At 39.8% G+C, this 25,452-nt stretch overlaps 1 protein-coding gene, 1 long non-coding RNA gene and 1 pseudogene across 3 annotated transcripts; 2 read left to right on the top strand and 1 right to left on the bottom strand.

The window, feature by feature from the left end:
- The first annotated feature begins 1,048 nt into the window (after positions 1-1,048).
- On the top strand, positions 1,049-13,139 carry fut9a (fucosyltransferase 9a). Of its 2 annotated transcripts, XM_076877274.1 has the most exons (4): positions 1,049-1,510; positions 7,840-7,957; positions 8,332-8,576; positions 8,839-13,139. In XM_076877274.1, exon 4 carries the CDS (start codon positions 8,847-8,849, stop codon positions 9,927-9,929), a length of 1,083 nt encoding a protein of 360 aa, XP_076733389.1. In that variant the 5' UTR covers positions 1,049-1,510; positions 7,840-7,957; positions 8,332-8,576; positions 8,839-8,846; the 3' UTR covers positions 9,930-13,139. The 2 variants fall into 2 exon arrangements, with proteins under 2 accessions (XP_076733389.1, XP_004540389.1); XM_004540332.4 differs by lacking the exon at positions 7,840-7,957.
- LOC143414090 (uncharacterized) lies at positions 3,962-5,652 on the bottom strand. Its single transcript, XR_013094648.1, has 3 exons — positions 4,966-5,652; positions 4,777-4,869; positions 3,962-4,588 (listed from the first exon to the last, which is right to left on the bottom strand). It is a non-coding gene; the product is annotated as an uncharacterized LOC143414090 (long non-coding RNA).
- An 8,222-nt stretch (positions 13,140-21,361) lies between the features above and the next one.
- Positions 21,362-22,503, top strand: LOC101468248 (4-galactosyl-N-acetylglucosaminide 3-alpha-L-fucosyltransferase 9-like; annotated as a pseudogene).
- The last annotated feature ends 2,949 nt before the right edge of the window (positions 22,504-25,452 follow it).

Raw genomic sequence — 25,452 nt, 5'->3', positions numbered from 1 at the left:
CCCACAGGTTTATAAGCAAGCATGGCTGTGAAAGCCATTCAGCTTCAGCTTGGATTCCTGGAGCAGTTCACAGCAAGTTTTAAGGACTGCTATAGATCACTGTCTAATTGTACAACCCAGCATCTTCTCAGTTGTACGTCCTTGGCTGGCTGCGGAACATTTGCATCCAGAATTTGCTGACTTTTATTGGAATTTATTTTTGCCTCGATCCAGGCAATTTTCCCGACGCTCCCAAATCAGAATATTACTGCAACAGCTTTCATGCTTAAAAGTTGGCAAGTTATGTGTGTGTGTGTTTGCTTTATTTTTCAATTAAATGCTTTTTACTAGTTTTTCTTAAACGGTACCTTTGGTGATTGTGGCCAAAAAAGCCAAATGAGCTTCACCTGCACACAGCACTTGTTTTCCAATTGGCTCTGGCTCATCCAGGTGTTGCTTTGCCTACTGAAGTCAAACTCAAAGATCTCGTCTTCATGTCCTCTTGCCTTGCTGTTGTGCAAGGCTGCCTTTAATCCGACGCTGTGTAAGAAAAGTTTTTTGGAGTTTGACCCATGCAAAATCGTGTTGATGCACTTCTGAAATTTAGTCGTTAATTTTGAAATGAACCCTGTGATGATGACTCCAACTGTTTTGAATTACAACATTAAACCACTAGAGCAACCCCGTAAATGATTAATTGACTGGCTAAAAGAAATCACAGGGCATGCTCAAGGTTTAATGGGGCAAACTGCATCTGTGAGCCTCTGTATAGATAATTGAACCTACTTTTTTTGTAAGTTGTTTTTGCATGTGATTTAAGAATGCGAAAAATATTAAATAAACTCGCTGAAAATTAACAGAATTGTGTTTTTGGGCCTCTGAAGGTGGCTGTGGTGCATTATCCTCGCTAACTGGCAATCAGACTTCAGCTTTTACATCACTGAAAGATTAATTTGTACAGACCAATTGAGGTGAATCCTTCAGAGATGACTGACCTGTTTATTCAAATGAGAACCTTAAACAAACGATTAAAGTGTAATATGGTACTAAAGCGGAATCGCAGCATCCCACTCAAACTAGCGCTCCGCCACAGCCTGCAGCTGCATCCACGGTAAACAGAGCAAGGTAGCGCATGGGCAGCCAGCAGGGAATTATTCCACATCGCATCACATCCCTGAGCATACATGGCGCCCTCGCACACCGAGATATGAATTTAGTGTGCAAGCGAACGAGGTAGTCGCGATTTCCCCCTCTTTCTTTCTTTCTTCCCCCCTTTTTTTCACTTGCAGCCATCATTCTCTGCGTCGGTGTGCAGTAGCGGAGAAGATTCAGCGCACATTACTACAGTAGGTATCATCATTTTTTCGGGATCAAGACGATGGATGCGGGCTCTATTGCTGCAAACACGGCGTGCGGGCTCGATTTTTTATTCCAAACGCATCCACATCTTCCGTATGTTCCTATGTGTCTTTGAAAGTGAGGAGGAGGAAATGAGAAGAAAGCTTTATTTTGACTCACGCCTGTCGCGATGGTGAGTAAAATGCTTGGCTGAGTCTTTCTCCCCCCCATTCTTGCATCCTATGTCTGATCTTCTACCTGATTTTAAAGGCAAATCATCTGTAGCTAATTGCAAACGCCAAAAAGAAAATGCGCAAAACAAATGTGACAAATATAGACCGCTTCTCGTTTTCCCCGGGGTGTTTGATTGTACACTGCATTTTTAAATGTTTAATGCACTAGACAGTTCACACACTGCAGGGGACATGGATGTTTTTCTCCCGTGAATGTGACTTGTATTTCAAACCTTGCCCTCATAGCTGCAAATATTATGCCCACGGCGCGCTATTATCTAGGTTCTGTTAGTCAGCACTGGAAAATATTCCAGTGTATCTTTATTATTCCCATCAACTTCAATGCAGTGTCACGCCAAAAGACAACCATTTTAAAGAGTGGCTCCACTACAGCGTCACGTTTTGAAATGACCTTCAGTGCTCGGTGGCTGGAAATTAATTCTCACCTGAGATGGAGTGTCCGTTTTCAGCCAGTGCGGAGCTCCTTCCAGAAATTATGAGTTGCAATCTAAAGACAACAATTTTGGTGTACATGTGCAGCTTTAGCCTTTGCATACCCGTTACAAAACGCTGTTTGGGATTTGAGATTTCTGTGACTGATATTGCCACAGAAAATGTGTGACTGCGTTTTTTTCCTCCCCTTACTGCTCTCCAGCCACTTCAAACGTGGCCTCGCTGCAGACTACTCACCCATGCGGTGCTCTTTCTGTGTCCCAAATACATCACAATGCATTTAACAAAATCACAGCTATGCTTTTTTTAAAATGTGAATGAGCTGCAGGAGTCTCCCCTTAGTCTCATTTTGGTGGTTTAGAGATAGAAAGACATATCTAAATAAATAAATAAAACATTGTGCACCTTCTTTAAATAATCACATTGGAGACACTGGAACTTCAAAGGCCTGACCTGATCACTGCAATACAGGTCAACCTCCATCCTATGGGGTGTTTTATATAATTGACACCAGCACATCATGGCATGCATGGGATGCATCCTGTTAACCACAGAGCTTATCACTGCAGCTCACAGGAGGCATGGTTGAGTGCTGTAAGAGGATTGTCCCTACATGAAAATGTATTGATACCATAAGCCTTTAAAATGAGTGGCACTCATTTGGCTCTTATCTCAATCCATCTCTGACTTGTGTGTCCACTTGGTGCATATCTGTGTAACAAAGTCAAAGATTTGGATGAAGCATGGATGCATGTTACCCTTTCCTTTGATTTTACTGATTCAGATATGCTTCAGGGATGCATGGAAGAAAAATCGTCTCTCAAGCTTTGATTCTGCACTTGGCATGTCAGGCTTGTGTGGCCTCTGTGCCAAATGCAGGTGTGCTGAGCCCCAGAGAGCTCTTCTATTCTTCTCAGCCTTAAGATGGCAGCATTCTCTTACAACACACAGTGGATACCCAAAATAACAACCTACATCCATGCCTAACTGGAAACTTTTAAAAGATATCTAGGACTATCTAGGACTACCTGACTATTTGTGTGAGAAGTTTTGTTTTGCCTTATACACTTGTTTGTAGAGATTAAGCTCATCTCTGCATGCATGCTGGAAATACAAGCTTTCTCTGTGGCGCTATGAAGTAGCTCAGTGGGCACAGAACATAGGGAAACCCACAAAGTAATGGAGTTTGAAAGAACCACAATTGAATTAAGAACTGTACAATGCCTAGCTCAGTCATGGTGAGTGTGTGGATGCAGGTATTTGACAGTTAGCCAAGCGATGACAGATATGCTTCTTTTTTACAAAAAGCCATTTCTCTGGCACTTGTCATGTTAAAGATTATAGACTGACAAATACTATAGGCCTATTAAAAAGTTTTATATCAACTCTGCTAGTACTGTCAGCTACTCTTTCTACAGTCTTGATACTTCTAGGAGCATTTTTAAGAGAACAGAACAGACCAAGACAGAGGAGGAATAACTAGAAAGCAAACAGTGACATGCTAGGTAGCTTAACTGGACAGTCATATCCCAAACCTCCATATGCACTCTAAAAACTATTGTTTAAGCTCAACAAAAAAAATTAACGCAACAGTTTCCATTAGTCTTTTTGAGTTATGATAACTTATGTCGAAATTAGATTGAACCAACAAACTATATTGAGTTACGGGAATTAAATTATCCTCCATAATCAAAGGTGATTTGAATTACCATTTACGTAATATTTGGTAGCTTAAAAACATATTTTTAAGTTGTTTACTCATAAAAATTATGTTCCTCCAATTACTTTTTCCACATTATTTGAAATGATTTTTAAGTGTTATGTAATTAATTACAGCAATTACAAAAACAATTTTTTAAAGTTCATTATTTAAAATATTAAGTTGCTGATTTTCATCATTATTATCATCATTTTAGCTTTCTCTTATTTTTTTTTTTATTGTAATAGCTTTTAAGAAAGGAATTCATTCAACATTTTTTTTTATCAAATAACTTTTTTATTTTTTTAACAGTAGGCATTTCAACACTTTGTATTTAAAAAGTGAAAATAAACCAGAAATTTAGATTTATACCATCACAGCCAAGTTATAGAATATGCCTTTATGTATTTAACACCACAGAAACAAATGTGTTCAATTGGTAAAAAATCTACTTAGAAAACATTTTGTTGCAGTAATACTTCCATGCAAGTGTTCAGTAAATGTTAACTTTCAATGCCTACCAAACTTTACAAGATCTTGCATCTTTCTATTACACAATGTAGCAAACACCTTTAAGATCAATTTTACACATACAGGATTCAAAACAGTTAACAATTTTTGAAACAGAGTCAACATCTTTAACATAATGATGGTTCCATCAAGGTCAAGGAACAGCTTCTGAACAACTTCAAAAGTATATTTGCATTAGCTCAGATTGAGAGCATATATTATGCCCATGAGCAAAACACAGCACCTTGGGAAATTCTGGCCCTCCATTATTTTTGTTTCCTCCACCACAATGGTTGCAGTCTTATGGTTAGATCCAGGGGTGTACCGGTCACTGATGATGGCAGTTTTCATCACCTGCCTTAAGTTCTTTGGTGTCCTTGTAAAGCAAATTTTAAAAAATAGGTTAGTGAATTATAGATTAGACTTTTATACTTACTGAATCTTAATGAATTCAGATGATCAATGGAACACACACACACACACACACACACACACACACACACACACACACACACACACACACACACACACACACACACACACACACAATGCTGAATTACTTACACCAAACTCCATGAAAAGGTCCTCGTCCTTCTCTCCAAGGAAAGTGATAAGGCAGCAGATGGCTACTTCTCTGCGTGTTTCAATTGTATTGTGCTATTTAAGAAAAAATAAAGTGTGAGTATAACATACATGGGTGACTGACAACAAAGTGCATTTCAAAGCTACCCAAAGTCTAAATAGTTGTCCTACCTCAAGAAGCATGTCCTTGATCTGCCTGATTCTCACTCCCTTAGCTCCTCCCCTTGATAAAATGACATCCATCAGTTTTGGGGTGCAATGGTCAAGTGTAGCCATTCAAGGCTTACAGTGGTTATTCTCTTGAACTCCTCCTTTATCTGTAGACCACACAAACAGAAGAATTAAACCTTGCAGACTATTAGCTATACTGCATTAATGAATGCTGTAATACATTATTTAAAGAGGATAGAAGTGATCTAAGGCTACCCCAAGTTTTGAGGGAACAAAAACAATCTTGGTGAAGACAAGGGAGACTTCCCCACCATAACCGTGGTGTAATCTCTAATGTTTTAGCAACCCTGTTTTTGCAGAGGTTTCGAATTTACACATTGTTCACTCCCAGCCCATTTTGTAAAAAATGTGTCCCAACTTAACAAAGCACTAATGACCCTAGATTATCACACTATACTAACTGCTTACATAAAGTCTTAATATTAAGTAGATTCACATTGTTAATGCCAGAATAATGCTATTTGAATGACATTAACAATATTTCACACAATCTGATTTAAAAAAAAAAAAAAAAACCCAAAAAAACAAAACAAAGATAGCTACAGCTCTTAAGATCAAGAACAATACTTACTTTAAGCTGTATCACAATACTAACCAAAATCATTTACAATGTAATATTACGTATAGGTCATGCAAGTTTTATAAAGACATAAAATAGGTGAGCCAGATGGAAAAAAGAAGCCTCTAGGTTATCCCTCTGACAAAACTATTCACAGTTTAAGGCTTCCAATTTTGGTAAAAAGAAAAACAAAATCAGCCTAAGATCGAAATTAGATTGCACTGTGTAGCAAAACTTTAACCACGCTTTTCCTAGCCACAGTTGCACTCTCTAGCTGAAGACTTTTGTCAAATGAAACTTTATAAGTCTTATCCTCTGCTGTGCTAAAGTTTAGAATGGCTAGCATTAGCTACATGTGGTAGTGCAAAGTATTTCCTTATCTGTATGAGCATCACATCATACACAAATCCACTACAGGTGACTAGCACAAATGCTTTGCTTTGGTAGAACTGTTATTTGTAAATGAAATGTTACTTACCTTGAAATGTCTTTTACAAAAGCTTGCACCATGCAACTCAACATGTGTGAATTTGCCCAGCTAGTTAAGTCGGTAGGGGAGGGAATTTGAAATCAGAAGTTACAGTGGAAAAAAATAAGTTATGTATTAAATTTCTTTAAGTAATTACAACTTGAATTTTATTTTGAACCCACTAACATTGGGATTTAATTTCAAATTACATATAAAATTAATTTAATGTAATTACCAACATTATTATTTCAACACAACCCAAAAAAATAAAGTTTGCAACTTAGAAGGTCTATCTTAATCAATAAATTAGAATTTTTATGTGGCAGCCATGGATTTAATCAAGTGGTGGTAAAAGGCCTGATGAATTACTTTTTAGAGTGTGGTTCCACATGTGAAAAAAGCTATTTTCAAACCGGAAGTGCAACATGGCGAAAAGTCAAGGACATTCAGTGACTATGGGTGAAATTATCACTGCATGAAGTTAGTGGAGCCTGGAGTAAACATTTTTCAAATCCCAGGCAACTGACTGAAGTGACTACTAATGAGAATGCAGGATATCACTAATTAACATATGATCTGGTGGTAAATATGGCAACCAGAATTTGAAACATCCGCAAGCCACCAGCTGCCAGCTTTAAAGCGACACGCAACAGGAGAATCAGTTCCAGTGTGTACACAGCTTAAGGATGACAAAGTTTCTATACTGGACACAGACAATAGTAAGATATCCAGAACAAAAGAGCATAACAGCCAAAACCCAAGTTACAACCAAAAGCAGCAACAAATAATCCTAACCAAACGCGATATGTTGTCGCAATATTAAGGTCCTGCACCACAACAAGTTACTAACAAAGTGTTCTACAGTTTATAAGACAAAAGCCTTTGGGCACTGATTCAGTGACTCTAATGAAGGAGCCGATTACAAGTCAGGGACAAGCCAAGGAAGCTGGAGAACAGTCCTCCTACTCTCGCAACCAAAACCATCTAACTTAACCCTAGCCTTTAGGCAGTTAAAAGTAGGGGTTAAGTGAGTGGCAACTGGTTAAACCAGTGATCCCATCAAAACCACTGAGGTGTTCCCAAGCATATATCTCTACCCACATTAATGTAACAGGTGACTCAGTGGATTCTGTTAGGTATTTTAGTACCATGGTAGCATTTACTGGATATTGTTTTATAGTGACATTATACAGGAAAACTCTGTCATTCAATAAGGCCCCTTTGTTTTAGTTATTTTTCTCTTTGACCCAAGAATTGATGTGTGAGAATCACAGGCTGGTACAAGGTTGAAATACCACAGAGATCACTCCCTCAGCTACATTAGTTTCTTAATCTTTTAGACGCCTGTTGAAGGCCAAATGGTTTGTTTCAGATTTCACTAATGAAAGAACTCTTTGTTTTGTGCCTTGAAAATATGTCGCTGAGATAATCACAATTGTATCTGAACTAATAAACTACACAAAGGATGCTTCTTCACCCATGGGCAGGAAGACGCTCCCTTATCTTGGTCTGTACTGGTTTAAACTGAGAATCTGCTGACTCATGAATTTGTCCCTCTATATAAACTGTTGTACTTGTGAATAAAGTTGAGTCAATTTGGGAAGACAACCTGAAGCAGTCTCTGTTTTCTTGTTCTCCCAAGCTGCTCCCGAGCTCGTACTAACACGCTGAATGGCATGCTTGAATATTACTTGAGAATATATTTGACTGTGTTAAGGGACATTCTCTGCTGATAGGTGAAGGTACATTCTCTGCTGATAGGTGAAGGTACATTCTCTGCTGATAGGTGAAGGTACATTCTCTGCTGATAGACGTCCACGCCTCGGAGGAAGCCGCTCCACGGAGTAGGCCCTGGAAACCGTTTCCTTCAGATTCCCTACACATAACCTAGTGTCTTAAACCTAGTAAGTGAGTTCAAGAACCACCACTGCACTAATGAACTCAAAGTTCATGAGCTAACAAGAATTGGCTAACGAAGCTCTCTCTGTCCAAGCTTAAAACCTGTTTGTATCCCCGAGAAAGATTTTTTTACACTACTGATAAAAAATAAACTTTCATAGGAGCCAACTAACAGGAAAGTCCAAAATAAATTCATATCACTACTAACTAGGAAAAAAGCCACTAAACTAATTTGTTATGCCAAGACTGATTATAGCATACCTGTGGTCAAGTATGGAGAGAGTAGGCAAAATGGGAGGGGTCATCAAAGTGCTTGCTTTTTGTCTCTTTTTCTGGCTTAATAGATTCTCTCCCATTTTCTCTTTTTGCTTGTATAAAGGAGGCATCATTAAGAAGACCAGTAAATTCAAGATCAAACACACTTCATTCAGTCATTAAGGATCGTTATTATTCAGCCTAAGAGCAAAGAAGCATCTTCTAGCTCCATCCTGCAATTTGTTTTCCTATGAGCACCGAATCACAGAGGAGGTTAACCCAAGCTTCGATCCGATGTAGGAGCTGTTCCCTCAAATTCCCACAACCTCTACTCTTGCTTGGATTTCAGCATTCAGTAAAATCCGCCAGGTTTGTATTGCAATATGTTGTAGGAGGCATCACAGTTTTATTTAGCAGTTTTATTTGAGCACCGATGCAAACTATTGCCTTACACACCACACAGTATATATTCATACCACTAAGTATTTAAAGGCACAGATTCTGTTCAGAGTCAATGATCCAGTAGACATTATTACATGTTGGTAGTATGTAAAGCCCGATAAGATGATCAGTCCTGATGTTGTGTCCTGCTGACTGTGTGGTATTTTTCTCTTTGGTTTGCCCTTTTTAGGACAGAGTATGCCATCTGCACCTTTTCACAGAATTCTGCGACCCCTTCTGCTTGGTACTTTTATACTGGGATGCTTTGTGACTCTGTTTTTGATGTATTTTAAACCATCTACAAGCTGGTTATCAGGTCCTGTAGAGTCAACAGTATCCACAGACCGGGTCAAGAACCTCTTCTCCACCAAGAGCGATAAAAACGTGACCACTCTGCTGATCTGGCTCTGGCCCTTCGGACAAACGTACGACCTGAGCGTCTGCAGCTCTCTCTTTAACATTGATGGCTGCTTCATCACAGCAGACAGGAACTTCTACAATAAGTCTGATGGAGTCGTCATCCATCACCGGGACATCAGCACTGACCTGTCCAATCTGCCGCCGCTGCAGCGACCGTCGTTCCAGAAGTGGATATGGATGAACTTTGAGTCGCCATCCCATTCGTCCCAGCTGCCTGGGATAGAGAACCTGTTTAATCTGACTCTCAATTACCGTCAGGATGCTGACATTGAAGTGCCTTATGGGTCCATCGTAGCAGCAGAAGGGGAAGAGGATTTTGTACCACCCAGCAAAAACAAGCTGATTTGCTGGATTGTAAGCAACTGGAACCAGGATCACGTGCGGGTGAAATATTATAATGAACTCTACAAACACATTGAGGTTCATGCATATGGACAGGCCTTTGGGGAGTACATCTCTGACCAAGACTACTTTCCCACCATCGCCAGCTGCAAGTTCTATCTGGCGTTTGAGAACTCCATCCACAAAGATTACATTACTGAGAAACTGTACAACCCACTCTCAGTGGGGACAGTGCCAGTGGTTCTCGGCCCACCCAGGCAGAATTACGAGAACTTTATCCAGGGAGACTCCTTCATTCATGTTGACGACTTCAGCTCGCCCAAGGAATTGGCTGATTACCTGCTGCTCCTGGACAAAAATGAGGAAATGTACCTCAGGTACTTTGAGTGGCGGCGACACTTTAAAGTAAAGAAGGCCTATTTTTGGGCAGAGCACACATGCCTGGCTTGTGATTACTTGCGAAGGCACAAGGAATACAAGGCATTCAATAGCCTTGATAAGTGGTACTGGGGCGGTTAGAGATTTGAAGGGCTGTGTGTGAGGGGCTAAGCAGCCAAGAACACAGGTAAAAAAATTTCTTCAAAAAGGGTTTTCTTTATTTTAACCCTCAAAAAGTTCAAAAAAGACTAAATTCAAAAACATAAGTAGCAAGCCCATAAAAGAGGTCAACTAAATGTAACTCTACAAAAAGTAATTTTCAGAAGCTTAAACAAACAAAGTGGACATAACTTAACTCACAAACCACCCTAATTACAAAGACACAAGAGAGTAGCTTTTATAGTGGTTTGGCCGTTTACACACAATAGGGGGAAAACAAAAACACACTCTAATATTAACTAAGCACAGAATAACCTAAGTAAACCTAAAACATCCCTGTTCCTGATGAGCACATGGTTGGTCCTTCTGAGCAGGCCTATTGTTCCCAGAGTCCTCAGCCATGCCTTTTGCCCCCACAACCAACAATAAAAATTTAGAAGAAGAAGGTCCCTTTTTCCCAGACAGGAAACAGCCACCGCCCAAACCCAGGTAACTCAAAAAAAACCCAAAAACATAATTAATATAACAGAAAACATTTTTAGAAAAACCACACAACGCTATTATGTGCGCGCCTCATAATATCAGTGTTAGGTTTAACCAAATGATTAATGAATTATATTAATGAAGAAAACTGCAAAACAAACTAATAAAGTGAACAAATGGACTGATTTACCCATGTGTGGCTGATCCCATCACACTGTGTGATTTTTGTTATGTTGTTGAAGGCAGTACTGTAAAATTTTTGTCCTTCAGTTAACACAAAGGTTCGTTGCTGTTCTGTCGTGAGCAGCTGAATGGTGTCTTTCTATTGGTTCAGAGGCCCAGTGACACATCTAGCTTGTTCTTTTTTTGTCCTTTGAATTTTAGTTAAGCCTTACTTTGCCTTTTGAGTTTTTAATTTATAATTTTTAATTTATTTTTTATGATTTACAAGTGCACAGTTTTTTTTTAAAATTATTTCTGACCATGTTTTACTTAACATAACCTCATCTGCTGCTATTTTTTTTAAATGATTTTGTCCTATTTTTTAGTGTGATTGCATGATTGTATAAATGTTCTGATAACATTCATGATGCAAGTTTTTGTTTTTTATTATCCCCTGCTTATGAAGTGGCACAAGCTGAAATTGGGGAAAGTGTTAGCTGGAGAAGAGGGGCTGACATAAAAGTGAAAATATTTATGTAATATTTATTCAAATGAGGCATTATATGATAAAAAACAATCTCATCTGTGCTAGTGATGAATTCACCTATGCATTGTTTACTAAACTCCAATGTGAAAATGGTTCAATAGGGTCATGTACATATTGTGTATTTTTGGAATTATGTAGCTGTAATTTTTTTCCCATATTTTTATAAGTTTGCATTTGCACTGCTAATCAAACTGTTATTTTCACATACTTACACTAAGGCAGATGGTCAATGTATTTGTAGATTGGATTTGGCGATCTTTACCTTGGTATCCGACAGAAGATGTCACTGTTATGTGAGAGGGAGGTTGCTAATTAATATTGCTGTGAATTGTTCATTGTCTTTTGTAATTTTGTCACGGTGTTTTGGATTCCATGTGGATGATGATGATAGAACAGCACAGAGCCATTGTACTGCAATATGAAACTCCCACACACACCTCCTCACATTGCATCTTAATTTGGAAAGTCTGTCATTTTTGACTGACTGCATTTAGCAGAAAGAGCACAAAATGAGCACGTAGTACAAGCATTTGCTTAAGCTCTTCACTTAGGTGCTGTACTCTCATCACACATTATAACTTAAGATGTGAAAGATGTGATCTTTATGGCTGCTGCAAGGTTACCCGTATTTTTGTATGAATCATCATACCTCAGTGTTGTCTGGGAGCGAGTGTTTCCATGTGATTCTGATTGTTTTAGCACTGCACCACACCCTTGAGACCACACTACAAAAAGACAGCTCGGTATCTGCATATATCGCAGATATTGCATCACATTCAGATGTTGTTGGAACGGCTAATTCATTGAACAATGCATTGCAACAGCACTCAGCAGCTATTAACAGAGATTTATGTTTTTTACAGAAAGTACTGTACAAATTCTTGTCAACATTTTATGCAAGATGAGCTTCTGTGTCAAAGTATAAAAACAGTGAGGTTAACATTTCTTCAATTTCAAAGGGACCATTGATGTAAAATAGGATGAAACCAATTATTTTTCTTATGGAGTACGGTTCCAAATGCCATAGTGGACTCTGTACATAAACACTGTAGTGAACTGAAGCAGGAATTGGATCAAACCAGCCCAAAACACAGATCATTCCTTTATGTCTAGCAGACAGTGGGAACTCCAGCAGCATTGTATATATTTTTCATGGTAAATCTCTTTATATCATGCAGTTGTTGTCTGGAAGTGACTGTGACTGCGCTGTACATTTGTAAGTAATGCCCGGTGCTTTGAGTGGCTGTGAATTAAGTTAAAGGGAGAGACACTTGAAAAAGAATTAAGAGCATCTGAAATGATGCTTTTAACGGTTTTGAGGTGGACATTTTCATCAAGGCAGGCACTTTTACATTTGAGGAGTGATTTTTTTTTCTTCTTTGTTTATATTTGGTGGCAATCCTGTTGGCATGACCTAATTGAAAAAGTTGTGCCAAAATGCAGCAGAAATACAGCACTTTTATTCATTTCGAGTAGTGTGACTCACTGTGCCAGTTGTCGTCTTAGATGAAGCTATTGTGAGTTTATAAACTGTCCTCCAAGACCTTGGCACGTCCCACAGGATAACTATGAAGCTGCCAGTCATGGTTTCATATTGTACAGTCCAATCTCATGTATGAAAACAAAGCTTTCTTGTCCAATGTGGTTGGTGACTTTAAGAAAAAAAGTTTTTTTCATTTTATCTTTTTGGGCCGCATAAGTCTTCTTTATCTTCTCTCTCTTTTTTTTGCACAAAAACAAAGAAAAGGAGCTGCGGCTTCTCTGTTGTCCAGTTTGAATCTGTGAGAGGTTCACTGATGCACCCAGAAGTGATTCTCTGGATGCTATATGACTGGGTATCCCAAAAAAATTTGATTTTAATGCCAGTTCACTGAAATAATCTGTTAGTCAATCAATACTTTTTTTTTGCCAAATCATTGTATTTTGCCAAATGTTGTGTTTTACTGTATATGTCTGATAGTGTCAAAATGAAAATAAAGATATGGACAAATGAGCAAACATTTGTAAAGTGTACTGTAGTATTTCTTTATTTTTGTTTTTTAAAGAGATGCCTGATGTGTATTACATGACATAGGCTGGATTATGCTGAAACTGTCTGGAAAAAACATGTATGATGCTTGCTTTTAAACATTTTAAACAAGTTTATATATAAGTGGATTTATATATAAACTTGGCTAGCCAACATAGCTTAGCATAATGGCTGAAAACAGGACAACTCTGAGCTGAGCTGTACAAAAAGCAGAACAGCCATTTTAAAATGGCTGTTTAATAACTATACATTGGTTTCCCCTGTAACTATGCTATGCTATGCTAAGCTGAGCCAAGCTAAGCTAAGCTAAGCTAAACTAAACTAAGCCAAGCTAATGTAAGCTAAACAGCTGCTGACTGTAGGTTCATTTTTTTGGACAGAAATCACATTGGTATCAGTTGCATAATTCTTTAATTGCAGGATAGCAAAAAAAAATATTTCCTATTACAGTAAAGGGGCAATAAAGGGGTTCCTTTAGATCAACTTCAATGCAGTGTCAAAGGCAACCATTTTAATGAGTGGCTCTACTATAGCATCACATTTTGAAATGACCTTCAGTAGCTGGAAAGTAATTCTTACCAGAGATGGAGTGAAATGGAAGACTATTCATGCATCACTCTTTCTGTGTCCAAAATACATCACAATGCATTCAATATTTTAATTCTAAAATGTTAATGAGCTACATGTAGTCACAGTTTGGTGGTTTAGAGATAAAAAGGCAGATCAAAATAAAATGCAAAAAAAGTGCTCCCTCTTATGATAATCACAGTGGAGCCACACATTATAACTTAACAGGCTTGATCTGATCACTGCAGCTAAACCTCCCACATATACATATATTATTTTGTAATCTACTAAAAGTTCCAGTTTTAGCCAAATAATGAAACAGCCAAAATATCAAAAAGGGTCACATTAAACCTTGTAGATTGAAAGACACAGTAGACTTATTAAAAAGTTTTTATCTTACCTCTACTAGTACTGTCAGTTATCCTTTCTGCACACTTGATATTTCTAGGAGCGTATGTCCACACTGGAAGCAATTTACTGCAATGTGGCAACCAGAACCCACAGAAAGTCAAGGATATTCAGTGACTATGAGTGAAATGATCACTGTGTGGGATCCGAGATAAATTTTTTTGACTACCAGTGAGAACACAGGATATCTCTGATTGACATACAAATACAGTTACTTAAAATGGTGAGCTGATCTTGACAACACCATGGTGGATCCTTGGCGGATCCTCGGCTGGTTCTTGACCAATGAGATCCCCTGCCTGTGATATGTATAAAGCCACCACAAGTGTTAATGCCCCTAAACAGCACTGAGGAAAACCAGTGCTAATATCTTATGTATACACCAGTAGAGGTAGTGACAATGGAAGCTCATTCATTTACATCTTTCTACACTGCTTATTAATCCATTCTATGTTAAAGGGTTCTATAATTCAAAACACTGATATAGGCTAATTGGCAGCATACAATTTAGAGGTTGTACACACTGAACAAGCGACATACAGCAGAAGACAAAAAGTGATGTCTAACGAGTTTTTGGAAAGAAAAGCATCTGGACTTCTTTAAGTTGCTTGAAGATGTTTCACCTCTCATCCAAACAGCTTCTTCAGTTCTAAGGTCAAATGGTGGACAGTCCCAGATTTAAGTCCTAGGGGAGTGTCCCCCAAGTCAGTCAAGAACCCCCTGTTGATCCTCTACGTTAATCAGACGAGCCCAGGTGTGAAAACAGGTGTAGGCCACAATCAGCCTATGGCTGTATCCCAATTCAGGGTCTGCAGCCTTAAAGTACTCATTTCAAGGCCGATTATGTCACAGCGGCGCGCCGAAGGCTGTCCCAATTCAAAGCCTGCTCGAAATGCGGCCCTGAAATGTGTCCTACATTTCCCTGAATTTTAAGGCTGTGGCAGTGTAGACTTCGTGGCCCAACATATCCCAGAATGCATAGCGCGGCGGTGGGTGTGGATAATTTTGCTGAAAAAAAACGGCGGATGAGGGGCGGCCGAAGAGTAAACTTTAAGTAAGTACTGAATATTATGTCACTTATTTATGTGCAAATGTTTAATAACGAAGAACATTAAACATTACTGTTGGCCACATGTCGGCAAAGTTATGTGACATTAGTGACGTTTGTACTAACTTGATTTTTTTTTTTTTTTTTTTTTTTTTTTGGCCTGTCCCGTTTGGTTCTTTTGCCATCAGAATTGTTGTCTAAAGGCAAAGAAAGATGCCCAACGGATTTACTTTACCAAACTGACCATCCCAGCCTTGCCGTAATGGTCCATTTGATTCACCTTTTATTGTTTATTTTATTTTCACTTACTGAATACGGGACAGACTTGACTGGGGGAAAGAAGGGGAGAAAAAAAGAGGGAAAGAGAAACAGCTGAGAAGAGGGACGGGGGAGAAGGGCAAAAGACAAAAACCAACAGAACGGGCAGAGAAAAAAAATGCATATATCAATCACCTGGATCACCTGCTGAGAAAGAAAAAAGAAAGCAAGCAGAAGAGAACAAGAGTAATAGAATAAACAACATCACAATGATATATGGGAATATGATAGTATATACTAAATATTAAACATTATTGTGCAGCACATAAGATCAACAGAACACAGTGTGCTTTGAGGTAGGAGCCAAAAAGGGTGTAGTTTGTGGGTGTGATCACCCGTGTGTACACCTGTGAGCATGGACGCGCTTGTTTTTTGTTTTTTTAAAAGGTTCCTTCATGTAATAATCTGCTAGAGGGTGTGTGTGGGCCACAGCCCCGTCCTCCAGGGTGTGAAGCAGGTGTGGAGGAGATCAAAACTCCAGACATCCAGAGGCCCCCAGAACACAAGAGACCAAGGAAGACCAACAGAGGGGCAGCTGCGCCACTGTCCCGGAAAGAGCTGAGGAGAGTCCCAGATGAGGGCTCACTCAGCAGCCGCGGAGCAGAAGCCAGGGGGAGTTGCAGTGACGCGCCCGTGAGCTCCGCCGGCAGCCAGCTGCGCCTGAGTGACCGAGCCCCAGGCCGAGAGGCCGGGGGCACCCCACCTCCGAAGTGGCCCGAGCGAGCCCCAGGCTCCAGGCCCCGATAAGCGGCCGCCAAGGAGTGAGCCGGTGTGTACCTGGACGCCCATCCCCGGACACAAAGAACCACCAACGCACCGATGTCTGAGGGGGTCCGCCACTGGCAGGGGAAGTGGTGGTAGGGGGAGATAGGCCTCCAAACCTTGGAGGGCCTGAGATGTCCCCAGAGAGGTGGCGCCTGACACCCAACCTGACATATAGACACAGAAATACAGGCACACACAGATACAAACATCCATTCCCACCCTCATGCTCTCATATGCACTTACTCCACACTCAACCAACGTGGAGACAGACATAAAGAGACGTTGTACACACGATCACACTCCCCAAGCGTACTCTACAAACCGGGTCTAGGTGCCCCCGCCCCTGGAGGGGGGAACTGCACCCAGACCCAGGTGGTGTTTCCCTTTTCCCTGCGGTGGGGGGAGGCAGACCGCCCCGACTCCGCAGCAGCAGGAAGGCTCCACACTCCAGACCGCAGTCGGACGGCCAACTCCTCCTCCTAGTCCTAGCCCCCCTGCTCCAGCAGGTCGCAGAGAACGGGGGTGAGAGAAGACTCCGAACCTCCCTCCACCCGTTCATTGTAATGTTGATGCATGTGTGTTCTAAGGTGCATTTAAAACCCAGGAGGGCTTGGAGCTACCTGCCAGAGAGCAGCAGGTAAGCGCATGGTCCCTCCTGATAGCCCTCAATGTCTACGTGTATTTAAAATTGAGAGGTGGGCAACGATGCCAGGGGTGGGGTGTACACCCTGATGGTACTTTGGACTCCGTGTATCGTGCCCACCCCCAAGATCCTATATGTATGTGTAATGAGAGTGTGAGTAATGTGAATGTCTAAGTTGTGGGATAAAATTGAGGCAGAGGCAGCCAGAAGGGGACGGGGGGGGGGGGGTAGCCTCCTCTGCACCCTGGTGACATACCCCTACTCCAAGGCCCTGCATGTGTGGGTGGTTGTGGTGGAGCGGGAAGAGGGAGGCAGCTGGAGATGGGGAGGGAAGGAAGGGATTTTAAAGCCTTTACTTTAAAATATACGCCGTTCAATAGCTGAGCTTAATCTTACAGAGAATGATCAAAGCTCATGTAGAAACAAACAAACAAATGAACCAAAGATTTTCTCCTTCATTTCTGTCAAACAAAGCTGTATGACACGTTATCAGCTGTTAGTATCATGGTTGCTAGGCAACCTGGGCAGCGCAACGGAGGCTAGACCGTCCCATTTCACAAGCCTCGCACTTCCGGCCTTAGCGGTCTTTGAGTACGCGGCCCTTGAGGATCGTTGAGGCTGCGTACTTTAAGGCTGCAGACCCTGAATTGGGATACAGCCAAGGTTTCGGGTGAACCCGCAGTGAAACCTAGCCCCACCCTATCATGTGATTTCCTGAGGTCAAATGGCCCAGGATGTGAGTGGGCGTTAAGGGGCCTGGGAAAGGATCTCAAAACTGGCCTTAATGCCCACTATTTAACTTCACTGTCACATGTTTCTATACAAAAAGTGTAGTCAAAATTTAAACTTGAATTGTCAGTGACAGGTGTATTTTAGATGTGACGCAAGGGCAAGTGAGCAAAAGAGCACTCAAACTGCGCACCAATAATGTATGTGTTTGTATTCTGTTCTAAATAAATATAAAAGAAATATGTGGGGGGTCTGTTCTAAAATTTTAATAAGATTTCAATTCATACAGCGTCAAAACACAACCCCAAGGTGCCTCAAGGGGCTTTTTATTGTGACGTAAAATATTACAGAGAAAACAAATAAACCGTTCCTCTGAAAATGATCAGTTAGCTGTTTAATAACTATTCTTTCAGGAATGTTAGAGAAAAGGGAAGTTTAAAGAGCAGTCCATGCAGGTGGGTTGTGATGGCTTTTTAAGTAATGGTTTAATTACTGGCACCTTAATGGATGTAGCCTATTATTAGAGATAGGTGACATTTGGGATTAAAGCATTTGTAGTTATTGAAGTTAACTCAGAAGAATTAATCAGAGTGCAAGAGTCCAAAAAATATTAATAGTGTTTAAAGCAGCTGTACGTAATGATGAGTCTGTGAGATGGTTACTAGTAATTTTTCTCTAATGGTTGAATTTTTATTTGTGAATAAATTCATAGAGCTCTGAATTTTTGTCAGTGCTGAAAAGAGAACTAGAGGGTTTTTTTTCCTTTTTTAAAAAAAAAAGGGGCAAAAAGCTCTTTTCCAGGTCTTCTAAACTACTGACATGCCAATTTGACTCCAGCTTATCTACTTTAAGGTGAACCTTTGACAGTTAAACCAGGGAGTACAGTGACTTTCGAGAGTTTAGGTAGCTGCTCTGCACTGTGTTGGCACATGGCATTGAAGAAGATAAAAGTGGAGGAATTATATCCTTCAACTTAGTCACAGCACTTTCAGAACGACATCTACTAATGAAATTTATTTCTCACCTTAGGGAAATCTATTATTGTAAAATTTAGATGTTAATAAAAATGATCAGATAAAGAGAAGCCAATTCATCTAATAACAGATTAAATGCAGAGTTGAGGCTGTCATTTTCAGCATCTAAATGGATATTAAAATCACACACTATAATTATTTTATCAGAACTAAGCACTAAATCAAATAAAACCTCTAAAGTCTAAAAATAAATCTGGGGTGAGGTGAGGCATTATAGTAGAGAGAACCAGAGCTTTGCACTTGCAACTAAAGGCAATCCTCTCATGTATGGAATCAGAACGATTAAAAGTCCTAGGAGCATCAGTCACAGTCAACATGCTTGCTTTAGAGATTCGATGCAGTTGTCTGCCACTAATATTAGTGTATCACCTCAGTGTGATACATTTTAATACTTATATGCTTTAAAAGGTATACTCCAAACACAACAACATATATTTGCTGCACAAAAAGTGCCCAATCTTTCAGTCACTAAATTAATACCGCAGTAGTTATGGATATATAAATGTGTCTATATATGTATGTACTGTATGTATTATATAAATATCTTTATAAGTGCAAAAACAGCACATTCTGACAGTTTAGACAGTTAACACATTGCATTTTAAAATGCAACAACTGGCTGAGGCCCTTCCCTGCTTTCCTAAGATTGACGATAAATAAATTAATAAATAAACACATTACTCATACAATTCATAAAAAGTATCACAAACAGTAGTTGTCTTGACACTAATTCTGACAGTTCAGAAATCATAAAAAGATCAGAAAAATCATGTATAATTAATCCAGTGGGGAAAAGTTAAAGTGTGATTGCAATTATTTTGAGTTTGAATCAACCATCAGCTATATTATTGAGGAATTATCTGCAGACACTATGCACTAAAGCACATTGTTTCCACATTTCTCTTATTTCATAAACAAAGTCTTGTTTAGCATTAACACATGAAATGAATGAATGAAAAGTAGTGATGTGCGATACCACTGATTTCCTTTCCGATTCGATACCAAATAAAATTCAGGGTGGTATCGACGATACTGATCCGATACCGATACTCTGTACAAAAACTTTTATTTATGGTATCTCAAATTATAGCATCATAATGATTACAGGACATCAGATTACTTGTTCTTATCACTTAATAATGCAGAGTTCATCATGTAGAAATAAAAAACCTGAAGTTGTGCTATTTGAACTGCTTGCCTGCTTGCAGCACTAAAGGACTCCGTGAGAGACGTCTGTCTCGCCCTAGCAGCACCTGTCCCTCTCCTCCTCTTCAGTTCGCCTCAACATACGCTCGTCATATTCTGTGATATGATTTACTCTGAAGTGTTTGACAAGGTCAGTGGTGTTGCGGCAACACCTCACTTTTTTGCCACATGTATCGCAAACCACGTCTCAGCTGTTTGTGGAGGTAAAATACGTCTACACATGACTCCAATTATGCTCAGCCATTGTTATGAGTGCGCACGCCAAGGGCTGCCACACATTTATACAGCCGTATTTCGCACATGACTATGAAAGGCGGAAGAAGAAGTAGTTCCTTCGAATGTAGACAATCCGAATGTTATAGTTCCTTTCCACTGTGTTCCTGTTAATGATAAACTACAGATTTACCCTAAATTACTAAAATATCGATATTTTAATGTGAGAATCGATTCTAGAACATAAATGACTGGTATTGGAGGAATCAATATTTCAGGATCGATCCACACATCACTAATGAAAAGAATGGGCTAGTTTTGGATTTGCAGTGAAAACAGGGTGGAAGGTCACTACATAAGTCATAAGTCAGGTCAATTATATTTCTACTATTGACAATATTTCACCATAAAATGCTATCAAAACTTTTGGAAGCTAGAGAAATCAAACCTTGTGTGAAGAAAGTGCGCTCACTTAGAGGCACTCTACAACTAAGTGAAACGGGCGTGTTTATTGTGGAAAGTAGATACATCCCAAGAGAAAAAAAGGAGGAATCCAAGAAACTGGGAAACCAGTTCGATAGCGTATCTGTCAAACAGGGTTGATAGCATACCTGTAGCCAAATAAGGTGAGATTACGCAGTGTGGGAAGAGTCATCAAAGTGCTTTGTGTCCACCAGGTTTGTATTGTGATAGTGCGTAAAAGGCTTCACATTTTTATTTATGATATTCATACCACTAAGTGTTTAAAGCCATCGATTCTGTTCAGAGTCAGAGGTCCAGCAGACATTATTACATGTTGGTAATATGTAATAATGTCTCAAGATCACATATCGGGATCGCGTTACCAATGAAGAAGTATATTGCCGTGCGGGAGTAGAGCCGCTCCATGTCCAAGTCACCAAGCGTCGGTTCAGATTTGCTGGTCACATCCTTCGGCTACCGGACCCGAGACCTGCCCGTGTTGCAGTTCTGTGGAACCCGAAGAATGGAAAGAGACGGCGAGGAAGACCTAAAATAACACGGAGGAGGATTTTCCTTGAAGATTTACGTTCAGTCGAACTGTCATGGGATGAAGCAACAACTGCCGCGATAGACCGAGTTCAATGGCGTTCTCTTGTCGCCCGATGGGAGGATCTAAGTCTAAGTCTAAGTAAGGTAATATGTAAAACCTTAATATGATATGATGGTTAATCTTGATGTTGTGTCCTGCTGTCCATGAGATCATGTTCTTTCTCTTTGGTTTTCTCTTTTTAGGACATAATATGGCATCTACAACTTTTTACAGAATCCTGCAATTCCTTCTGCTTGGTACTTTTATACTGGGATGCTTTGTGACTCTGTTTTTTTGGATGTATGGTAAACCCTCTACAAGCTGGTTATCAGGTCCTGTAGAGTCAACAGTATCCACAGACTGGGTCAAGAACCTCTTCTCCACCAAGAGCAATAAAAACGTGACCACTGTGCTGATCTGGCTCTGGCCCTTCGGACAAACGTACGACCCATGCCTCGGCAGCTCTCTCTTTAACATTGATGGCTTCTTCATCACAGCAGACAGGAAGCACTACATAAAGTCTGATGGGGTCATCATCCATCACTGTGACATTAGCCCTGACCTGTCCAATCTGCCACCGTTCAAGCGACCGTCGTTCCAGAAGTGGATATGGATGAACTTTGAGTCACCGACACATTCGTCCCAGCTGCCTGGGATAGAGAACCTGTTTAATCTGACGCTCAATCGAGATGCTGACATTGTAGTGCCTTATGGGTCCATCGTAGCAGCAGAAGGGGAAGAGGATTTTGTACCACCCAGCAAAAACAAGCTGATTTGCTGGATTGTAAACAACTGGAACCAGCAACACATACGGGTGAAATATTATAATGAACTGCACAAACACATTGAGGTTCATGCATATGGACAGGCCTTCGGGAAATACATCTCTGACCAAGACTACTTCCCCACCATCACCAGTTGCAAATTCTATCTGGCGTTTGAGAACTCCATCCACAAAGATTATATTACAGAGAAACTTTACAACCCACTCAATGTGGGGACAGTGCCAGTGGTGTTTGGCCCACCCAGGAAGAACTATGAGAACTATGAGAACCACGAGACTCCTTCATTCATGTTGACGACTTCAGCTCGCCCAAGGAATTGGCTGATTACCTGCTGCTCCTGGACAAAAATGAGGAAATGTACCTCAGGTACTTTGAGTGGCGGCAACACTTTAAAGTAAAGAAGGCCTATTTTTGGGCAGAGCACACATGCCTGGCTTGTGATTACTTGCAAAGGCACAAAGAATACAAGGCATTCAATAGCCTTGATAAGTGGTACTGGGTTAACCAGAGATTTGAAGGTCTACGTGGACCTTGTTATATTGTTGAAGGCAGAGCTAGTGTGTACTAATGATGAATTCACCTATGCATTGTTTACAAAAGTCCAATCTGAAAGGGGTTTAACAGGGTCATGTACTTACTGAGTCTTTTTGAAAATATGTAGTTTTCATTTGCAATGCTAATCAAACTGTTATTTATCTTTACATACTTACACTAATGCGAAATCAGGAGTGACTTCACTCCCAAGTTAGTGTGTACGAAAAACAGCATTTGTTTTTGTCCATAGCAAGGTAGAGTCATTCAGGTATCACAGGCAATATAACATAATAATTGCTTTTTGTGCTTAAAAAAGACATTCATGGCTTATTTAGTAAGTCGCAAATATACAATAGTGGCAGTACAGATTAAAAGTTTAAAATTTTACTACTGTGTACATTTAATGCAGCCATCATGGACCCTTAGTTTCGGTCTACACGGGCTGCTCCAACTATCTGAGAGGGAAATTCCACTTGAGGAGGTGTTCCAGATTCAAATTCCGACTGGGAACTCTAAAATTCGGATTTCCAACCTCTCCAGGCACGCACCATCAGACAGATGGTCATTATGCATTTGTAGATTTGAATTGGAGATCTTTACCCTGGTGGTATCTGACAGAAGGTGTCACTGTTATGTGAGAGGGAGGTTGCTAATTAATATTGCTGTGAATTGTTTATTGTCTCTTGTATTTTTGTCACAGTGTTTTGGATACCATGTGGATGATGATGATAGCACAGCACAGAGCCATTGTACTGCAATATGAAACTCCCACACAAATTTGTCATTTCTGACTGACTGCATTAAGCAGAAAGAGCATTTAATGAGCACATAGTATATCGACTTGATTAGGCTATTTATTTGAGTGATGCACTCTCATCCCACTTTATGACTTCAGATATATAGACTGATATTGTTTCATGGTTTCGGGCAGACTTTGACATATGGGTAAAGTAAGTATTAACTAAGATCTAATGAAATTGGCTCCCATGTGAAGAAAACAGTGAAAGATGTGATCTGTTTTCATGCTTGCTGCAAGGTTATCTATGTTGTTGTATAATCATCATACCACAGTGTTGTTTGGGAGTAAGTGTCTGCATATGGAAAATGTGATTCTCGATTATTTTATTTATTTATTTTTTTAAAATATAGCGTTACACCTCATCCTTGATGTGTCCACTGATGCAAAATAGAATAAAAACAGTTGTTTTCTTATGGAGTATGGTTCCAAATGTCATAGTGGACCCTGCATTCAAACAATGTAGTGAACTGAAACAGGAATTGGTTTTTTATCTGTTTTTTGGGTGTCTTCTGTCTCCTTCATGTTCTCTCTCTTTGCTTTTTTTTTTTTTTTTTTTTTTTTTGCACAAAAACAAAGAAAAGGAGCTTTAGCTTGTCTATCCTCCTGTTTAAATTTGTTCGTGGATCGCTGCTGCACCGGAGAGTAATTCTCTAGATGATATATGACCTGGTTTCCCTAAAAAAAAACGCTGTAGTTTTAGGGGTTAGGTGGGATGTTGTTTCTCCAGAAGGTACCATTTGAGGCCAGTTCACTGAAATAATCCATTAGAAGTCAGTTAATTTTTTTTCGCCATCGTTGTATCTTGCCAGCTGCTGTGTTTTACTGTATATGTCTGATAGTGTCAAAAAGAAAATAAAGATTTGGACAAACTAATGATTTTTTCTTCTTTTTTCCAATGATGCTCGTTCATAATGTATTACATGACAAAGGATGGCTGGATTATGCTAAAACTATCTGGAAAAAAACATAATGCTTGCTTTTACACATTTGGAAATCCACTTCTATATGAGCAAGGTACCTACACACTGCTCCCTGGGCGCTGGATTGGTGGCTGCCCACTGCTTCACTGAGTGAATGGGTTAAATGCAGAGGAATAATTTCCCTAAGGGATTAATAAAGTATACATTATTATTATTATTATTATTGTTATAAACCCAGCTAGCCAGCATAACTTAGCATAAAAATTGAAAACAAACAAACTCTTGTAGTGAAGCTGAGCTCTATAAAAGCAGCACAACCATTTTAAATGGGGTTAAACAAATACCTGTTTAATCCCCATACAGCTGTTTCCCCTGTAACTATGCTAAGCTAAGCTAAGCTAGGCTAAACAGCTGCTGCCGTAGTGTCATAGCGTTTACACAGACATGACATTTGTATCAGTTGCATCTTGGCAGGAAAGCAAATAAGCTTATTTCCTAACTATTCCTTTAAATTTGTCTTATAAATATTATGTCAACATTCTCATTTTTCAAGTTAAAAATGAGAATTGGCTTGAAATATTTTGCAGGATGCTGCCTAATGTGCATTCTTGCATCTATATCAAATGTCATTTCCACACTCAATGCCCACACTGTTCTACATTGCCATGTAATGCAGGCGGCGGTATAAATAGCCATCCAAAAGCCTTGATAACTGATTGATGAGAGGGACGAGAGAGTGTTGTGGTGGTTACAAATCAATCTTCCGGCTGTTGTTAGTTACCCCATATCCTCACTGGTACTTTGGTATTTCCAGTCATCCAATACACCACGCAGAGATGACACAGTTTTGTCAAGTACCTCCACTCAACGCCACAGGTCAACATGGGTGTTGCTGAGATCAGTGGCAGAAATAATCCATCCATGTCAATTGGGGATTAATGTGAAAGTTCAGACGGTGGTGGGGAGATTGTCCGTGCCACAGACAAGGGTCACTGTCCCTAACTGTAGATTTCACATTTGCTCTGTTGCACACAATACAGAACATTTCACAATGGTCATATCAGAGATGACTTGTACCGATGAACCTGGAGGTAATTATCACTCACTTTGCACTTTGCATTTCCTTTCATCTTCCTTCTAGCCTCTATCCTAGTTTTTTTTTTTTTAACAACCCCATTTCCAAAAAAGGAAGCTGCCTAAACTGTAAATAAAAACAGAATATAGTGATTAGGAAATCTCACAAATCCACATTTTTCACTGTATA

This window comes from Maylandia zebra, linkage group LG19, assembly GCF_041146795.1.
Source record: "Maylandia zebra isolate NMK-2024a linkage group LG19, Mzebra_GT3a, whole genome shotgun sequence".
In the NCBI taxonomy this organism is placed as follows: Eukaryota; Metazoa; Chordata; class Actinopteri; order Cichliformes; family Cichlidae; genus Maylandia; species Maylandia zebra.
This window is presented reverse-complemented; position numbering and strand designations above follow the sequence as displayed.

Coding starts and splice junctions, on each gene's coding strand:
- fut9a (XM_004540332.4), top strand. CDS start 8,847: ATGCCATCTGCACCTTTTCACAGAATTCTGCGACCCCTTCTGCTTGGT.